The following is an 18,958-nucleotide window of genomic DNA, read 5'->3' as shown; positions in this document are numbered from 1 at the left end:
GCACACCCGGCAGCACTCATTAAATCAATTCCCTATAGCCAGTACCTGCGCCTTAAACGCAACTGCTCAAACCATGATGTTTTTCTATCTGAAGCTGCTGCATTGAGAGACAGACTCCTACTGAGAGGATATTCCATGAAATCGTTGAAAAAATCCTTTAAACGCGCAGATGGACAACCCAGAAATAATCTGCTATTTAAGCCCCACCAACAACAAAAGACCACTAGTGATACTCTTAGGATTATCACTAAATACCATGGCCAGCACCAACTAGTCAGGTCTATCATTAAAAAATACTGGCACCTCCTATCTATTGATCCCAACCTGAGTCCTTTTGTACCATTAGAACCTGCGATCACGTATCGCCGATCATCCTCCCTCAGGGACCAGTTGGTCTCCAGCGAATTCAGGGGTACTTTCAGAAAGGACCCTTGCAGATGCTGTGGAACCTTCACCTGCGGGGGATGTTCTATCTGTCGATACATGAACACTAAAGCCAACGTCTCCCTACCTAATGGTCGACCATACCGGCCTCGACACTTTGCTAATTGCAAAACTGCAGGGGTGGTCTACCTACTCACCTGCAGCTGTGATAGATTTTACATTGGTAACATCACATACGTGCTTTAAGACACATTCACTCAATGAAAACAGCTAACCCTGATCTGCCTCTAGGCAGGCACATTCTGCTGCACCATGGAGGCAAGTTCTCGGGAGCCAATTTCCTTATTCTGGACAGAATCCACCCTAATGCCAGGGGGGGTGACTGGAATAAAATTTTACTTCAACATGAGACCCGTTGGATCGCTAACCTTGGTGCGAATATCCCACCAGGGCTTAATGATCTGATTAGTTTCAGACCGTTCCTGGAGGGCTTCGCCTCCGGTGGCTGTGAAAAAGAAAAAAATGAAAAAGATTAAGATCTTATGCTCCCTGATAGTACCTAGGCATCTTTTTTATTTTATTTTATTTCATTTTTTCCATATTTATGGGCATTTGTTCTCGGGCTTTTTTAGTTGTTGTGATTTCACATGTTTAATCATGTTTTGGGATGCTCACCAGTGTTCACTATGTATGTGTTGTCATTCTGGGACCCGAATCCTGCTGTTGCCGCCTAGTATCCCTCTCTTTCGGTGCTGTGTATTTCATGTGAACTGTCTCCTTACACTTACATTTAATTTTGGATTATCCTTGTCCTTTAAATAATAATTTTTGCTTCTGTTCTCCCCTTTTCCCACCCCCCCCTCCTCCCCTTGTTGTGGGCCATTTGGATCGCACTTGCACCTTTGGTGCCGACGCCACCCACCTTGTTTTTCCCCTCCCAATTTCCTTTTTTGGGGGGCAAGGTGATCTGTTCTCCGTTGACCTGGCGCACGTAGGCCTGCCCCCAGGAGCCCCCTGTGGGTCGGCATACGTGAGACCTTGGTCCTTACCACTCGTGGTCTGTGACCTTTTAGGTCATCTTTAGCGCCAGCAGGGAGGTGGGTTCCTCGTGGTGGTCCTTCCCATCCCGTGGGGAAGACTCTTTCTTTCCCCCGGGGTGGAGCTATCACCACTTCAGACCCCCCTTTTTTTCCCTGGACCCTTTTTTTTGGGCATCTTTTCTATATACAACACACCAATGGTTTTTACATATTTTACATATTTACATATATCTATTACACTGACAATGTACCTTACCACCTTCCATAATAATTTAATATCTCCTCCTAATCTGGCATCAATTAGCTTTCTTTCTCTTTATTATATGCCTTTACCTGTCCTCTTAACCTCTTAGAGTAGCCTGTGTCATTTTACCTTTCATGGTTGCTATGACAGTGCTCCCTGTCAGCAACGCCACCTGTGTGTGTAACTTTCCCACACAGCGTGTATTCCCCTATTCTCTGTTTAGGTAGGGCTTTCCTTTGGGATGGTAGGCACGTCCGTCCCCCCCCTCCCCTCGGCCGCCGTGCAGTCTCCACGCCCTCTTTGGGCGATCAGCTGCTCGGAGGGATGCGTCACACGCCGACAACCCTCATGGTGACGTCACACGCTGGGAACCTGCGGGGCTATCAGCTGCTCGGAAGGACGCGTCTCACGCGGGGATCCCTTAGCAGCGTCACACGCCGGGAAACCCCGCGGTGACGTCACACGCCGGGAACCACCGTGTTCTGAGCCCGCCCACCTGCGTGCCTATACGGCGCACTTTGTACCTGCCACCAATCTGATGCAGGGGGCGGTAACTCTCCTTCCCTCCCCTATTACTGGACAGCTATTTATACAGACAAGCGGCTGCACTAGTACAGCGCTGACTGCAGACCACAAACTACCTCTATTCTCCTTGTCATGGTAAGACTGCATTTATTTCGTTTTACTGTTCCTTACTAGTTCCTATTATTATTTCTTGTTGGGCTCCTATTTTCATGGCTTTGCCCTAATTATTTTATCTTTATATGGTTTGCTCAGATTTGGATAGTCTGCACTGTTACACCACTGACCTCCTGAACCTCTGTGACCGTCCGTGGCTTACCCCCTGCTCTATTTGCAGGTATGCAGTAACCTCTGTGCCTACAGTGTTAGCCACCTTCAGTGGCTTCTTTTATAAGCCAAATTAACCATTTATTTTCCATCTATACTTATACATGTTTTTCCCTTGACTTTCCCAGGACCCCCAAAGATACCACTAATCCCCTTTGGGGTAGCCCGTGTTTCCCTGCAGGTATGCTAATAGCATGGGTCTTTATTGTTAAACACATTCACGTGCAGCATTATTTATTCCGCACGATAATCAACCCATGACTTTCATTTCTTTCCCTCTTGATGCCCTTAGGAGCCTTACTAATACCACCACACTCCAGTTTGGACTTTTCCTTCCTTGAGTGAGTGTTTATGCTTCAAATACTGGGATGACACCTGTTGCTCTTTGGCTGCTTTCCTGCTCTACTTCAAGCATTTAAGTTCCACTACAGGTATATAACCCCCTTTTTTTCGATCAATCTTTATACAATTGACATTTTCATACATTGACATCAGTTTATGACACTATATCCTCCCTTTTTTTCTACTCCGCAGGAGCCGTGTGGCTCTGCCCCACATCCCCTCCTGCTTGCCCAGGGTTTGTCTTCAGGAGTTCTGGTACACGATCCTGTTTGGTTGGCTCCCTATCCACCTTAGGGAATTGGTACATCGGTGCTCTTCGGTCCTTTTTTGGTCTACACAAGTGGTGATGGGTACGTGTTTAATGTAATGTGTAGATTTTTAATTTTTGCCTTCCCCTCTGACATATGAATACATGTTAATCTGCTTTACGATATAAATGTTAATTTGTTTTATCACAATCTCTTACTGCATACAGTATAACTGTCGCATGGACACCGGCCCCTGAAGAAGGGATTGAAATCCTGAAACGCGTAGGGCCTGAACTTATCCCTGCGGACACACGCACCACTTAGTGATGTACCTTGTTTTTACAATAATGTGTTGTTTATCATAATTTTTGCTTTGTATTCTTTCTCAATAAATTTTATTATATTTCATATTTCTCTATCATTGTTACCGTTAAAGCCCCACCCTGGGGGAACTTCTCCTCTTTCCTAGCTTAATCAGGGGTGTTGGTAACGCAAAAGGGTCTTCCATTACAAAATACTTTTTTCTTCCAATTGACTGGCAGATCGGACTCCACCTGAGTCCAGCGCCCTGGGCTGACTGGACACTCCAGAACGCCCCCAGCCGGAGAGGCTGGCATCCATCGTGACCACAGTCCGATAGCACATCAAAAATAATTTCCCGGTCCGAAGTACCGGAGATGTCAACCACCACACTAGGGAGGACCTGACCAGGCGACTTCACCCAAATCTGGTAATCCAGAAACGAAGGGAGCTTGTCCCAACATGACAATCTCTTTCTGTAACACTCGGGTGTGGAATTGGGCATACGGAACCGCTTCGAAAGAGGCTACCATGGGACCCAGAATCCTCTTGCGAAGCGACTACCACTGCTGGGTCACAAACCGCTGTACCGCAGATTGCAGTGTCTGGAGTTCTTCCGTCGGGAGAAAAAACTTGCTTCTGAGGAATCCAGGACCAACCCCAGGTATTCCAGTCGCTAGGACGGAACCAACATTGACTCCTGGGCATTCAGTAGCCACCTGAATCTTTTGGAGGGGCTGGCAGGTGATGAACCCATCCTCTCCTAAGTCTGAGCTTAAAGAAGCTCTCAGGAGAAAGTCGTCCAGGTATCCCACAATAGTGATTCCGCGTTGCCTTAGCAGGGCCAGAATCGGAGCGAGCACCATTATGAAAACTTGTGGTGCCGAAGGGGAGGGCCACAAACTGAAAATGGTCCTCTTCGACCGCAGAAACCTCTGGTGTTTCGCGTGTATGGGAATATGCAGGTACGCGTCCTGAGTACCCAAGGACGCCATAAAGTCCCCCTGATGGAGAGCCGCCACTACCGAGCGAACAATTCCATCCTGAATCTTTGCACTTTGACAAAAAAGAGTTAAGGGCCTTGAGGTCCAGGATTGGATGGACCCCCTCCTTTTTTGGGGACTACAAACAGATTGGAGTAAAAAACCCTGAAACCGTTCCCTTGAAGGAACTAGTATAATCACTTCCCTGACCAGCAGATCCTGACCAGCCCCTGACAGAGCCAACTGGCATACCGGAGGAAGCTGGGAGGCTGGAAGGAAAAATCGGTTTGGTGGACAAGAGAGAAACTATATTGTACCCCGAGGAAATTACCTCACAAACCCAGTGGTCGGAAAGAGGGAGCTCCACCGAGCCGCGCATCCGCAAAGTCGACCCCCCACCCGAGTGTCTGGCGGGGGCAGACCTACATGCAGAAGCAGGCTTGTTGGGCTTGCGGTACCAGGTGCGCTTTTTGATCTACAGCGGGCGCCTTAGCACCCTGGAAAACATTTTCCTGCCGCACCTGGGGGCAAAAAATCGCTTGGGGGAGGTAAAGGAGGGACCCTGCTTATGACGAGGCTCCTTACCCTTCCCAGATTGCTGGAGCAGAGTGCTCTTACCACCTGTAGCATCTATAATGTCATCCAGGTATGCCCCAAAAGGCCGTACACCCTTCAAGGGTAAGTCCTCCTAAGGACCTTTTAGAGGTTTGGTCCGCAGACCAACACTTTAGCCACACAAGGTGGCATAGTACCACCATGGATTCCCTGGAGAGCAAGAGGAGCGTATCCAGGGCCAATTCACAGACAAACTGCAGGCCCTGCACCAACTGGTCAGCCAGGCCCACACGGAGCTCAGGAGCATTATGCGCCTCCAGCAGCAGGGACTTTGCCTGCTCGGTAATTGTCTGACACTAGAGCTCCGGCCAAAACCGGTCTCACTGCCGACCCCACTACTGTGAACATGGAGCAGGCCACAGCCTCAGCTCTCCTATCTGCGGGGTCCATAAAGGCAGGAGCCCCTTCCACAGGTAACGTGGTAGACTTGTTCAGTCTGGACACAGGGGGGTCCGCTGACGAAGGACTTTAAAAAAATAAAAATAAAAAAAATAAAGTCTTCCTCAAGAGACTATTGGACCGCAAAGTATTTTGGTACATCAAAAACTTTCTGCAGCTAATCCCATTCCTTGTATAATATTTTGTCCAGGTAAGGAACACAAGGAAACACTTTTGCGGGGCGGCGTGCGGGAACCCAAAAGGGACCAACATCTCTGATCTCTCCGCCATCCTCAAGTTTTTGAGTATCCCGCACCGCAGTGATAAAAGCTCCAACAAAGGAGGACTTGATCCTCACCGCATAACACAGAGGGGAGTTGTATAAAAAAAAAATTGGGATATATGGACCATCTTTGTCTTCTCTGATGAAGGGCAACGCCTCTTGGGAACTTAGGCCCAGATTCTCAAAGGGCTTACGACGGCGCAACGCTTTTTGCGCCATCGTAAGTCCTAATCTGGGCCGTCGTATCTATGCGACTGATTCTTAGAATCAGTTGCGCATAGATATCCATTAGATCTGACAGGCATAAGGCTCATACGCTGTCAGATCTTAAATGCATTTTTTTTTTCGGCCGCTAGGTGTCGCCTCGTCCTTTTCCCCGTCGTCTATGCAAATTAGATATTTACGCGAGATTCCCGAACGTACGTGCAATCGACGCAGTGAATTTACGACGTTTCCGTAAGCGTAAACTTACCCCTGCTATATGAGGGGTAAGTTCACGAAGGTCCGTCGTCGTATGCATGTTGAGTATGGCCTCGGGACAGCCTCGTCTTTTTCCGTTCGCGAATACGACTTTACGTTAATGACGCTCACGTCGGCGTCATTGACGTTTTCCATCGTGAGCTGGAGCATACGCACTGGGCTATTTTTCCGCCCGGCGCATGCGCAGTTCGATCGGCGCGCTTAATTTGAATACAAGCCGCCCCCTTTGAATTACGCAGTCATACACACTACGCCGCCGCAAATTACGTAGCAAGTGCTTGGAGAATATGGCACTTGCTCCAGTAAGTTGCGGTGGCATGGTGTAAATGGCTTACACTACGCCGCCGATTCTGAGAATCTGGCCCTTAGATTTTTGCTTCTCAAGCCCTGGACTCGCGTCCTATAGTCACCGCTATGCCTTCCCCCCCCTGTATGTGTTGTCCCCCCACCCCTCATGGTGAATTTTTTGTCCCCCCCCCCCCCCTTGTTTGTCCTTTTTTCTCTCTTTTTCTATTATTTGCATGTTGGTGAAAGGTGAGTGCGCCCTAGCCCTTTGAATGTGTCCACGGAGCCTAATCTGTGTGCGTGTGGACCTCTTGGCATCAATTGGTCCACAGTCTCTTGCCAACATGGTTACTGACATGCTACGGTTTGTTCTGGCAGGAGTTGCGGTGCAGGGACTGTGTGCCCTTAGTATGCTCTTATATTTCTGTTCACATTATTCTTGTACTGTATGGGGCCTCCCCCCTTTTTGTGGAGTTCAATAGAATATATAAAAAAAAAGCAAGCTCCAACAAAACGCATCATCAAGCGCTGACCCTGAAGCAGAGTCATCCTCACTGACCGTGTGGGCTAAGCCTGTAACATCTGACATGACAGAGCCAGCAGCAGGGTCTGGTTCCGTGTCAGAGCCGTCCCCAGAAGCAGGCGCAGGGAGGGTTTTTTTTTTTTTTTTTTTTTTACCCCCCTTCTGGCCGCTTGTCACTTCAATCCTGGCGATAAACGCCTAAGCGACTGCCGTATGGGCTCTACAGAGACCGCAGGGGCACTAAAGGTTAACTCGAGCATGGTTGGGGTAGAAGCCTCTGTTCAGACTCCATGTTGACCCACTGCTATGCTGCCCTAGTACTGCAAGGCAGAGACCCACAGGTCACCCTCCCGGCCGCAAAACAGAGCAGGGGACCCCTAGGTAACTCACCTCCCGGCCAGGCTGTAGTGCTGCTGAAGCGCTGTCCGCTCTGCGCCGTCCCTCAGGAAGCAATTCGCTGGCTGCAAAATGGCGGCCATACACTGTTTAAAGCAACAGTGACACAGCAGAAAACACAGCCCAGCACACACAGCAACTCCAGTACAACAAATTAAGAAGGGAGAAGCTGCTGCTCCAGGTGAGCACATCTGTGCAATCAATGTCCACTAGGGGGCCACTACTTACCCGTCCTGCGACCACCGGCTGGAGGCATACTGGACAGAACCAATGTCCGCTAAACGGCATGGCTGTCGGCCACACACACTGTGACAAAGCCATAGAGACCGGTCATGTGTGCCCTGAAACATGTAGTTCCCCGGCCACCCCTGGAGCAACGGGGCATGCCGTTGACGACCCAGAGCTGAGCCAAGGGCCTGCACGCGCTCGATGGCCGAGCATGGGGGGGTATCTACAAGGATCGAGATCCAGTCAGCAGTTGATAGTAGAATCTCAGGATGCAAAAAATGCAGGAACAAAACAAATTTTTTATATATATATATATATATATATATATATATATATATATATATATAAATAATCGCAAATAAATTTGAGTACATGGACTCCAGAAGGCCATGTCTACTCCTGACGCTAGGCAAAAAATAAAAAAACTGGAGCTGCCAAGTCAGAGAGTGGGTTATTCCCGGGGGACCACGCCCCCTGGGAGGAGCTGTACTGAAAAGTGTTTTACCACCTTGTAGTGCGGTTTTTTCTGCCTAGTCTCTCCTGGAAGGATATAATACCCTAAGGTTAATTGCTGCTGTGTCCGTCCATGAACGGAAGAGAAAAAAACGTTTTTTTGTATCTTTTTGGGGATATTTATTATAGCAAAGTTAAAATATTGCATTATTTTCAAAATTGTCGCTCTATTTTTGTTTATAGCGCAAAAAATAAACCGCAGAGGTGATCAAATACCACCAAAAGAAAGCTATTTGTGGGGAAAAAAAGGACGCCAATTTTGTTTGGGAGCCACATCGCGCAATTGTCAGTTAAAGCGACGCAGTGCCAAATCGCAAAAACTGGCCAGGCCCTTTACCTGCATAAAGGTCCGGTCTTAAGTGGTTAAGTTGCATAAGTGAAATAAATGAACTTTTGCACAATTTTCAAAATTTCAGTTTCACCTGTATTGCTGAATGGACAAAGCCCCTCAGTCCAAATTTGGTTAGTGTTTGTTAGGCATTTGACAGAATACACTGGAAATACCTCTGTGTCTAGGGCTATGAATATTAAACAAAAAATAAACACCCCATGGCAATGTTACATAGGAAGCCATCAACAAGAGTGATGGAGTTCTAAGAGTTCAGTTATGTTCTTGTTCAAAAAACTGATGTTTTGTAGGCTGGTTCCAGGTCAGGAATTTCTTCCTCTGCACTACACAACCTCTCATATCAATGGCATATTTTACATCCAGTCTGACAATAGCTGGAGCAGAAAGGGCAACTGGGTTCTGTGTTTGTTGGTAAACCTTGCCCTCTATGTGACGCTGCACAGCTTGCTAATAATCGGCTAGTTCACACTAGAATGCTTGCAGCAAAATCACATATGCAGGTTACCTGCACCACATGTAAATGCACTGCCCAAGAGGCCCATCTATTTGTAATGACATCCAAAATGCAGCAGTCGCAGCCACCAAGGCTGCATGGTAACCACAGTAGCATGCAAGCACAATTTGACAAAGCGCTTGCACTACTGTGTCTTCTCATTCATTCTGTAAAATGTGAATGTATGTACTCCATTGTGAATTTTTTTTCTTTTGTGGTGTGACATTGTGCATTTGACTCATTTTTATTGGGAGGAGGCTGGATTTAAGTCCCTGTCCACACTACAAACGCATCCTCCAGATCCATGTTTCTTTGATGCATTTCCAGATGCTTCTCTCAATCGCCCTCACTGTACTAGGGTGCAGTGCCTATAGTAGACTAGTTTTATTTATCACAGATCAATGAAAAAAAATTCTAATATTTATAACTCAATTCTGCATAAAACATTTACCAATGTTTTTTCATGATTTACAGTGGCAAGCAACTCGTAAGGCCTTGCTAGTAGACATTTGAGTCCTGCTCTAATCTTTCCTCATAGCTGAGCGCTTCCAATCAGCATGGTTGTTCTGCCACTTTCATCAGTTTCCTGATATGCTTTGTGAATTGTGCACAAAACGGAACTGCATATTCCAGATGAGATCTTACTAATGATTTGTACAGGGAGAAAGAAAAAAAAAATCTTTCTGGAGTCCATAACTCACTACAAAAGAGGATTTTGCTCACTTTACAAACTGCAGCTTCTGATCTACCAGAATATCCACATCACCACTAATTCCCCCAGTTGTACATTCCCAATTATGTAAAATGCATGTATATTCATCGATCTGTGATAAATAAAACTAGTCTACTATAGGCACTGCACCCTATTACAGTGAGGGCGATTGAGAGATTAAACTCTCCAGTATCCCCCCCCCCCCAAATGCAGGAAAAGAAAAGCAAGAAAATTACAAAAAAAAAATACCTCAGAGCACGTCATCTCCTCGCTAGGCAGAAAAAAAAAACAAACAAAAAAAAACAGGCTGCAGAACAGATTTGGGGGGGGGTGTACCCAGGGGAACCAGCCCCTGGGAGGTACTGTGCTGTGTGGAGTGTTTGACTAGGCAGAAAAACAGCATGTTAAGTGTTCATCTCCTAAAAGGGAGGATAAATACCCTAAGGTCAATTGTTGCTGTGTCCGTCCATGAACCGAAGAGAAATTCCCATTTGTTGTGTAAATCAACACCAATATTCCCTCTAAGAAAGCACATTTTCCAAGGATGAGGGCTACTCTCCAGACTTAAAGTTCTTTTTAATACAAGCGTTTTGCTGACAGCCAACTTTAAAATCATGTTATGGGCACTGCTACCCAGTTTTTTTATATGAACATTAATGCGCTCTGCATGATTTGAGATTACCAGGTCCAGCAGAGCATCATTCCTAGCCAGGGCCTTTATGAACTATACCATGAATTGAACATCCAATTTTTGGACTACCCATCACTTTTTTTTTTTTTTAGAGGTCCTGGAGCACCAAGGACTGTAGAACACCCACAAAATGACCCCAATTTAGAAGGCAAACATTCAAGGTATTTTCCAAAAGGCACAGCAAGTCTTGGTGTCTTTTACAACTTTTCCCCAATGGTCACTTAAGCAATCCAATGTTACCATGGGGGACAATCAGGAATTATTCCCCCACCCCCCATGGCAATTTACCGTGATCATCACTGTAATGAGCAAAAATCATTAAGACTGTAAAAAGTATAGCGATTGGTGATCAGTTGTTCAGAGCCCGCCACTGCATGGTCTAGAGAGCATGCATTAGATGTATGGGTACTTACCCCACAACGGTGCTGCCCTTACTTAGTCATGTAGATACCAAATATTTAAGTTATGGTATGTTAATGGGTACATATACAGTCTTGTTTTCCAGTGCTCTTTTTTTGTCAGACCAACTGCAGGTAGGGGCGGGTTAAGGTGATCACCTGCCCCCTATCTATTGATTAGCACGCCTGTGCTCCTTTTTAGGAGACTTTAAAATTCAGTTAGGACTGCAGTACACGGAGTGCCTTGACGTTGGCCTACAGCTTAAACAGGTATTTGCAAGTACATGCAACTAAACCTCTGTTTTTAATTACATACAGTTAGACAGATTTGGTTTAGTGCTCTTTTGGTTGGTAGTTTTGAGCTTGGCTATTATGGAATTTTTTTGTATATATATATATATATATATATATATATATATATATATATATATATATATATATATATATATATATATATATATATAGTTTTATTTATCGCATACTGCTAAAAATGCATCTCATTCAAAGTCCAACTCCCCCCCCCCCTTTTTATACATTTACAGGGATGGAGGCCTGTGGTAGTGTCCATCATATGCCTCATCTAAAGTACCAACCCTACCCCCCCCTTTTTTTACTACATATACAGTGCCTTGAAAAGTATATATACCCCATAAATTATCCACATTGTTACAGTCAAAAACACATAAATGTATTGTTTGGGGATTTTGTGATAGACCAAAGTGGCATTTAATTGAAGTGAAAGGAAAAGGATTTTCAAAAGGAGTTTCCAAAAATCTTAAGTGTGGCATGTATTTGTATTCAGCCCCCCTCGTCAATTCTTTGTAGAACCACCTTTCACAGCAATTATAGCTGCAAGTCTTTTTGGTTGTTCTTACCAGGTTTTCACATCTGGAAAGGTGAACCCCCCCCCCCAGTCTCTTGCAGACTAACAGGTTTTCTTCTAAGATTGCCCTGTATTTGGCTCTGACCAGCTTTCCTGAACCTGAAGAAAAGCATCCCCACAACATGATTCTGCCACCATCACAGTGGAGAGTGTTCAGGGTGATGTGCAGTGTTGGTTTTCAGCCACACATTGATTTTTTTGTTCTAAAAGCAAATGGCCATTTTGGTCTCATCTGAGCAGAGCACCTTTTCCCACATGTTGGCTTAACTCCTTCCACCCAGCATCTACTCACCTTTTCCCTCACCACCATTCACTTTGGGAGCAAAGTAAAATACATAGTACTTCTGGGTATGGGTGAACATGCACCATACTACCCCTCTGCATGTGGCACAGGGGGGGGGGGGGGGGGGGGTAGTAGAACACATACTTAAACATGATAAATTTGTCTTAATTTCAAAGTGTACTACAGTGCATACAATACATCATTCTAGTAAAGACACTAAAGAAAATACATTTTTGGACATGGTCTTTATTGGTGGCTTTTTCAGGGTCAAATTTCACTGTCAGAAATTTTAAAGTCTAGAGTTTAGTACATTAGGTTCTTTGATCATAAAAAGAAAAACAAACTAGCAACAAGTTTAATACATTTAAACTAAATAAGGCAAGTGAACAGTGTTGTGACAGTCCTTAACTGTTCTTCATTCGTGCAACTTGTACAAGAGGCCCAATTATAAAGAGAGAACAAACCCTCCATTCCCCTTGTCTAAGAAAACATCTGTTAGTGTATTGCTTTATATGCCTTCTCACGGTGAAATAGTTTGTTAATGATCTCTGGCTGCTGTAAACCAGGGCAAAAATTCCCTTGAAATGAAATATTCCAAAAGTGGCCAAATATCAGTTCAGGGGTTACGGTTTAACTCCTTGGCACCAAAAGTATGCATATTTGTGGCCTCAATGGGGAAGGGCCTTTAAAAAAAAAAAAAAAAGAAAGGCCACATAAATGCAGCTCGTGTAAACTTAACATTTTGAGTGCATACCCTGCATGGTGGCCAGCAGGGATTCGGTAAGCTCCCAATCATGTGACCACTGACAGCAGTCCTGTACCCAGAATGCTCAAATGTTAAGGGTTAAATTTTCCTCCTTCAGTTAACCATTTCACACAAGCATATACTTGCACATTAAAATGAAAATGTATTCAGTCCAAAAGTAAAGAGTCCTGAAGACACAGGATTCAGTTAAAGAATTAGACATGGCTTGGCAACTGGCAGGAGAACCAGAAACTAGTTTAGAAAAAAAGTTTCAGAAACTGATTTTAAGTCATTGTACATAATATATCCCTCCTGGATTAAGCACATTTTTCAAAATAAAGCTTAAGAAAGGCTAGAAAAAAAAAAAAATCGTGCAACTTTGTGCAGAACATTTCTCTACAGAACAAAAATATGTACAACCTATTCATACAGAAAATACTCTCTCCAGGTTAGAACGGTACAATTTTAAGGGGGAGCCATTCATTCTGTGTAGTCCATCGTACGTCCAAGAATCAGTATTTTCTAGTTCCAAACATGACGCTTGCAATGCTCAATCGCCTAAAAACAAAAATACCTCTTTAGTCATTCAGTAAGAAAAGTCTTACTACTGATAAAACAGCAGGTTGTATTTTCAGACATTTTAGCGACCCAGTGGATGGGGGGGGGGGGGGGGAGGCAGTAGTACAGCTTTTATCTGCCCGTCAAACAGTTGACATCTTGTTTGAAGAAGTTTGTATCACAGATCCCAGACTGTATGCAAAAGTAAACTAATTTTATTGGACCAATACAAAAATATACCCATCACCAAAATGACAGTCATTATAAAAGCAAGCATGTCATCTCAATCGAACATAACGGATATCAAATGTGCAAGATTTAAATACCCAATCGGGTTGGTGACACCCACAGGAGTTTTCCCACATGCAATTACTGGAGAGTTGTCTGCTGAAACGGAAGTTGGGTAACCATTTCCTTAATCAGATGAAGGCATTTCCCCACTCTCCCCAAAGGGCCTCCCACTGGCTACACTTTAGGTCTTTTTATGGATTTTGGGAAGGATGTAGAACACAGGGGTGTTAAATGATTTAACCTTTAGATAGTCACGTTCTTTCTTGGAGATAAGCCCAGCTTCTTCTGAGAGTACCAATTTATAGCAGAGTTTGGCTATTGGGTCAAGGAAGGGGTTGTTGGTTTGTTTAAGATGGGGATGTGACAACCCAAGTTGTTGCTCAGCTTCTGCTGTATAATATTCCATGAGAACCACATTCCCCACTTTGTTTTTTCTTAATTGGAATATTAGGAGCATTTTGTAATTCAGTGAGGGCTATACGTTCCTCCTTAGTCAGATTAGCTATGGGTGGTCTGTACGCACCAGATCCAAAAATACTCACCCATTTTACTGCTTAAGGACATCTTGTTTGATCTCATCTTGAGGTAATTATCCCTCTTCCACTTCTCACTGACAGGCCCATGACAGCACAGATGATTGCTTTGATCACCAATATGATATGACCCATCAAATCGTGGGTGTCCCTGAAACTGCTATAGTCCCAATCATTTATCATGGATGGCCTGCAATGGAAGATTGCCGTCACCACCCCAATTTGGCATTTATATGATCGATTGAGACATGACAAACACAATTCAGTGTTCACTACATCCCCACTCAACTGACTAGGTGTGCAATTGGGCCCCCTCCTACTGTGGCCATTGGGATGTGCAATGCAGCCATTTGTGGCATGCATGTATTTACACAGGAATTGGCTGCAGGAACCCCAACAGCAATGGAGGTACAATCAAAAAGGTGGTTAAAAAAAAAAATAAATAAAAAAAAGCAAATCAAAATGCCTTTTCAGCTGGGTTCACTTCTATTATAAAAATTTTAAACCAAAAATCTTTTAAGATGACTGAAGCCGCACTGCACAGACCTCAGCAGTTAATTACTGTTCAACTTAAAGCGGCGTTCCACCCATTTAAAAGTCAGCAGCTACAAAAATTTTAGCTGCTGACTTTTAACCACTCACCTGTCCCAGGGTCCAGCTATACGGGCGTACGAAACCCCCACTCCTCTCCGGCGGCATTATAACTATCACAGCCAGGTGCGCACTTCAAATGAGTGAGTCGAATGGCCGGGTACTCTTCTGGGACCTGTGACGTGTCTCGTGAGAGGTGGAGAAGAGGGAGCCTCTAAAAACAGGGTACGCGCTCACCCACCCCAAAAAAGAAATGCCAAATGTGGCATTTCAGGGGGTCACCTGAACTTTAAAGCAGAGTTCCACCCAAAAAAAAAAAAAAAAAAAATCCGCTTTTATGTGGAGATTTCACATTTTTCTCCAGAGCAACAAAGTATATCTCTAAAAATGGGAACCAATCAGCGAATCATCGCTAGAGAAAAGTGTTAAATCTATTGTCTCCCCCCAATACAATTGTAACTTTACAGACATCCACTTACATTACAACTTCCTGCAGTTTCCAAGTCTTTGCACCAGTAGCTTGGGCCCCACATACATTTCTCGGTTCCTAAAAGATGTTTCTGGACACCTGGGCACACATTTAGGTCCTGTGTAGGGGTAAAAGTATCAAAAGTTACACTTGCACAGAGAACCTTAAAAGTAAAACCACCATATTTTAACAGCATGTATATTACTACACATGAGGTTTACCTGCATCAATTGACCACTACAGACCAGGTGGCATTTCCCCACAAAGTCATCTACATCCCCCCACAGGTTGCTTAAAGCGGCATTAAACTTCCATAAAAAAATAAATTGCCCTACAGTGTCAGAGCTCTCAGCTGTCACAGGTGCAGCCATCTTTTCCCAGGTCTTCATTCTGGGTTTGGACTCTTCAGCCACTTGACTAATCAGCCCATGATGCCATTATACTTTCACATGTACACAAGAGTCGCACAAGACGTGCTGTATGTGTATACAGAGCTGTTCATGTGCTCAAAATGAGTTAAAAATATTAATATTTTGCCTTACCACACAAACTGTGCCTGGATCCATTTTTTGAAGCAGCAATTCCAATATCATAGGCCCATACATGGTTATAATAGTGTGGCACTGCAAATAGAAGACATGAACAATTTCAGCAAAAAAAAAAAACAAAACACACTTTAATTAGATTTCTATAAATTCCCCTTTAAAATAAAAAAATAAAAATAAAAACTTTCACTTGGTACCACCATAATTAATAACCATTTCTGGTCCATATGGTATGTAGATACTGCTAAATTATAGAATCCCTCGCCTCCAAGTAGTCCTACACAAACACCTGCAGCTATGACACGTTTGTGAAGCATTATGGCACACAACTATTACACTGTCCCATTATTCTGAGGCAAGCCTTTCATTTTTAAAGCTTATATTGAAAGGGTAACCTGTGAGGATAGAAATATGGAGGGGGATGCTGCTGCAATACTGATCTCTATGGACTAAATATTAAAAAGGTTCAGATTAAGTCCGGGATGCAGCTCCCCCCCCCCCCCCCCCCCCCCCACACACAATTAATTTTCCAAACGGCCTGCGAAAACAAGTGTAAAAGGGAAGGGACGCTTCCAAAAGAGTGAGGTAGAAGTTTTTACAGTAAAACCTTGGATTGTGAGCATAATCCGTTCCGGAAACATGCTTGTAATCCAAAGCACTCGTATCAAAGCATATTTTCCCATAAGAAATAATGGAAACTCAGATGATTCGTTCCACAACCATTTATTCATAGGTCCTTCAGTTTATAGTCCATATAAAATGATTATTGCAATGCGATAAGTTGTGTAACCATAACATGTCCATCCACAAATGGCTGCCTCCACAAGAGGGTTAGAAGCCAAATCCATCAGTAGCTACATAGTATAAAAAGAAGAAAGGCGCCTCCAAGTGTATTAATCTGGTTACATTTAATGAAGGTGCTGCATTAAAGCGGGAGTTCATCCAAATTTATTTATTTATTTTTTTAACATTAGTTTGAGGCCAATTAAGGGGAGCAGAAACTGGTATTTTTTTTTTAAATCAATGCCGTACTTACCGTTTGAGATGGATGTTCTCCCGCCGCTTCCGGGTATGATCTTCGGGACTGGGCGTTCCCATTTGATTGACAGCCTTCCGACGGTCGCATACAGCGCGTCACCAGTTGCCGAAAGTCGGTGCGGCTCTATACGGCGCCTGCGCACCGACGTTCGGCTACTTTTGGAAACTCGTGACGCGCTGTATGCGACGGTCGGAAGGCAATCAAATAGGAACGCCCAGTCCCGCAGCCCATACCCGGAAGTGGCGAGAGAACCTCTCGAAAACGGTAAGTACGGCATAGATTTAAAAAAAAAAAAACATACCAGTTTCTGCTCCCCTTAAATAGCCTCAATCTAATGTTCAAAAAAGGTTTGGGTGAACCTCCACTTTAAGCAATTCGCATGGTTGATGATTAAAAAGAGGCACATCCAAGTGTCCAGGGTAAATTTGTCCACATAGACCATTCTCCGCACCGCCGGCTCTTACCACTGTTGGTCTGCATTTGTGACTGGGAAGACTACCCTGCAGTAGAGCGATCTGAAAAACTAGACTTGAAGGGCTTGTGGAGCACAGCGTGAAAGGGATGACCTAGATGGCCATACGGAGGACGGTCTATGTGGACAGCTTTACCCCAGAGGCCTGCAAACTTAGATGTGCATATTTTAACCATGCGAGTTATTAAATGTTGTACCTTCATCAAATGTAACCATATTGCTACACTTAGAGGCACCTCTCATTTTTTCTATACTCAGTTGCGACTTGACGCTACCCTTATATCAAGGCATTGCTTGCATAAAAAAGGCCAAATTAAAAATATGTGCTCGTCTTGCAAAACTCAGACCAAGGTTTTACCGTATTTATAAATCACTGGCAGTAAATGAATGCAGCTTCCTATATTCTAAACTTTCTTAGGCTCAGTGCATAAGGACACTGCAGCAAAATCTGTGTTGGCCTAGCTCTTCAAACTTCAAATACTCCTTAGTGGTAGCTTTATTATAATCTAACCTGTAGGTAAAAATAATATCTCCTAAACGTGCACCATTTACGACATATTCTAGCAAGCAGCAGCCGGTGGTAACATCACTGGGGCATGCGCTCTGAACGTCATACCTGTACTGTTCCTTCAGGCCAAGACTCAAGTACAGTTCTTAATTGGAGGTGGGATAGGCTTCAGTGAATAAATTAGTTTGAGTTTGCCTAAACACGGACAGGCTAGAAGCTGACCAGACATACTAAGGCGTTCCAGTGAAAGGGAGAGGCTCTGGAGAAGTCCTGGAGGCCGGTGGGAGGTGCCAAGAGCATGTTTTCTATGTTGTGGTTAGGATTTAGAATTGTATACATTGGGCGTGTGGAAGCCAGTGAAAGAATTGGCAGAGAGGCAGCAATCACAGCTACTACTTAAAGGGGTGGTTCCCCTAAAAATAAACTATTGACATTGCATTTGCTACATTAATTACAATTAGAATCGGCTGGTTTTATTTAAAAAATACCTCCGTACGTAGCGTTTGCTATATTCGTTCCCGCCGCCACTTCCGGGTACGATTCTGGCGGTGGGCGTTCCTAATTGATGGACAGGCATCCGACCGACGCACCCATCGCGTCACGAGATGCCGAACGTCTCGTGACGCGATGGATGCGTCGGATGCACTGAGCCTATCCAACCAGCCGATTCTAATTGTAATTAAAGTAGCAAATGCAATGTCAAAAGTTTTTAGGGGAACCACCCCTTTAACAAGCTTCTGCAGTGGAATTCTTTTTTTATGGGAGTATGTTTTTTTTTCATGGCAAAGAGGGACATTGCAAGGGACGATGCAAATTGCCATCATAAAAACTGAGGCAGCAGATTTTAAAATTTGTAAATTTTCAAAAGGTTTGGTCGCAGCTGTATATACAATGCTCATCTATAAAAAAATAAAAATGTACAAAAAGTTATACCTGATCTTGCATGGCTGATGGAAGGAAATTGCAGATCTTCTGTAACCCATCCTCAATTTTCTCCTTGGTGGCATTTTGTCCTAGTATACTATCCAAATAGGTCATAAGCATCTTGCAGACTTCACAGCTTTCAGAATTGAGTTTTACTGTTGAAAAAGCACAACTACAGTGAGGAAACTCCGACATTGTAAACCAAAATAAAAGTGATTTTAGGAGGTTTCACGTAAAGATCCTACAATCATTTTTCAAAATTTGTGAACATTTGAACAAAGTTAACTGTATACAGAGCTCCCCTGAGACTCCTGACCCATAGACAGGAGCCGTTTTCTGCTGGCATTTGTTAATTTAAGATGGACATTAGTCTCTAAAGCCCC

At 44.2% G+C, this 18,958-nt stretch overlaps 1 protein-coding gene across 2 annotated transcripts in view; it reads right to left on the bottom strand.

Annotated features, from left to right (window-relative positions):
* Nucleotides 1–12,126: 12,126 nt before the first annotated feature.
* LOC120908951 (prosaposin) overlaps nucleotides 12,127–18,958 on the bottom strand; it is a 35,549-nt gene continuing 28,717 nt past the window's right edge. For both annotated transcript variants that reach the window (XM_040320482.1, XM_040320483.1), the window contains 4 exons: nucleotides 18,585–18,730; nucleotides 15,630–15,710; nucleotides 15,098–15,205; nucleotides 12,127–13,203 (listed from right to left, as the gene is read on the bottom strand). In XM_040320482.1, the coding sequence (XP_040176416.1) occupies nucleotides 13,168–13,203; nucleotides 15,098–15,205; nucleotides 15,630–15,710; nucleotides 18,585–18,730 (371 nt within the window). In that variant the 3' untranslated portion in view covers nucleotides 12,127–13,167. The remainder of the gene's footprint in view (nucleotides 13,204–15,097; nucleotides 15,206–15,629; nucleotides 15,711–18,584; nucleotides 18,731–18,958) is intronic.

Source organism: Rana temporaria, chromosome 8, assembly GCF_905171775.1.
Source record: "Rana temporaria chromosome 8, aRanTem1.1, whole genome shotgun sequence".
Classification (NCBI taxonomy): Eukaryota; Metazoa; Chordata; class Amphibia; order Anura; family Ranidae; genus Rana; species Rana temporaria.
This window is presented reverse-complemented; position numbering and strand designations above follow the sequence as displayed.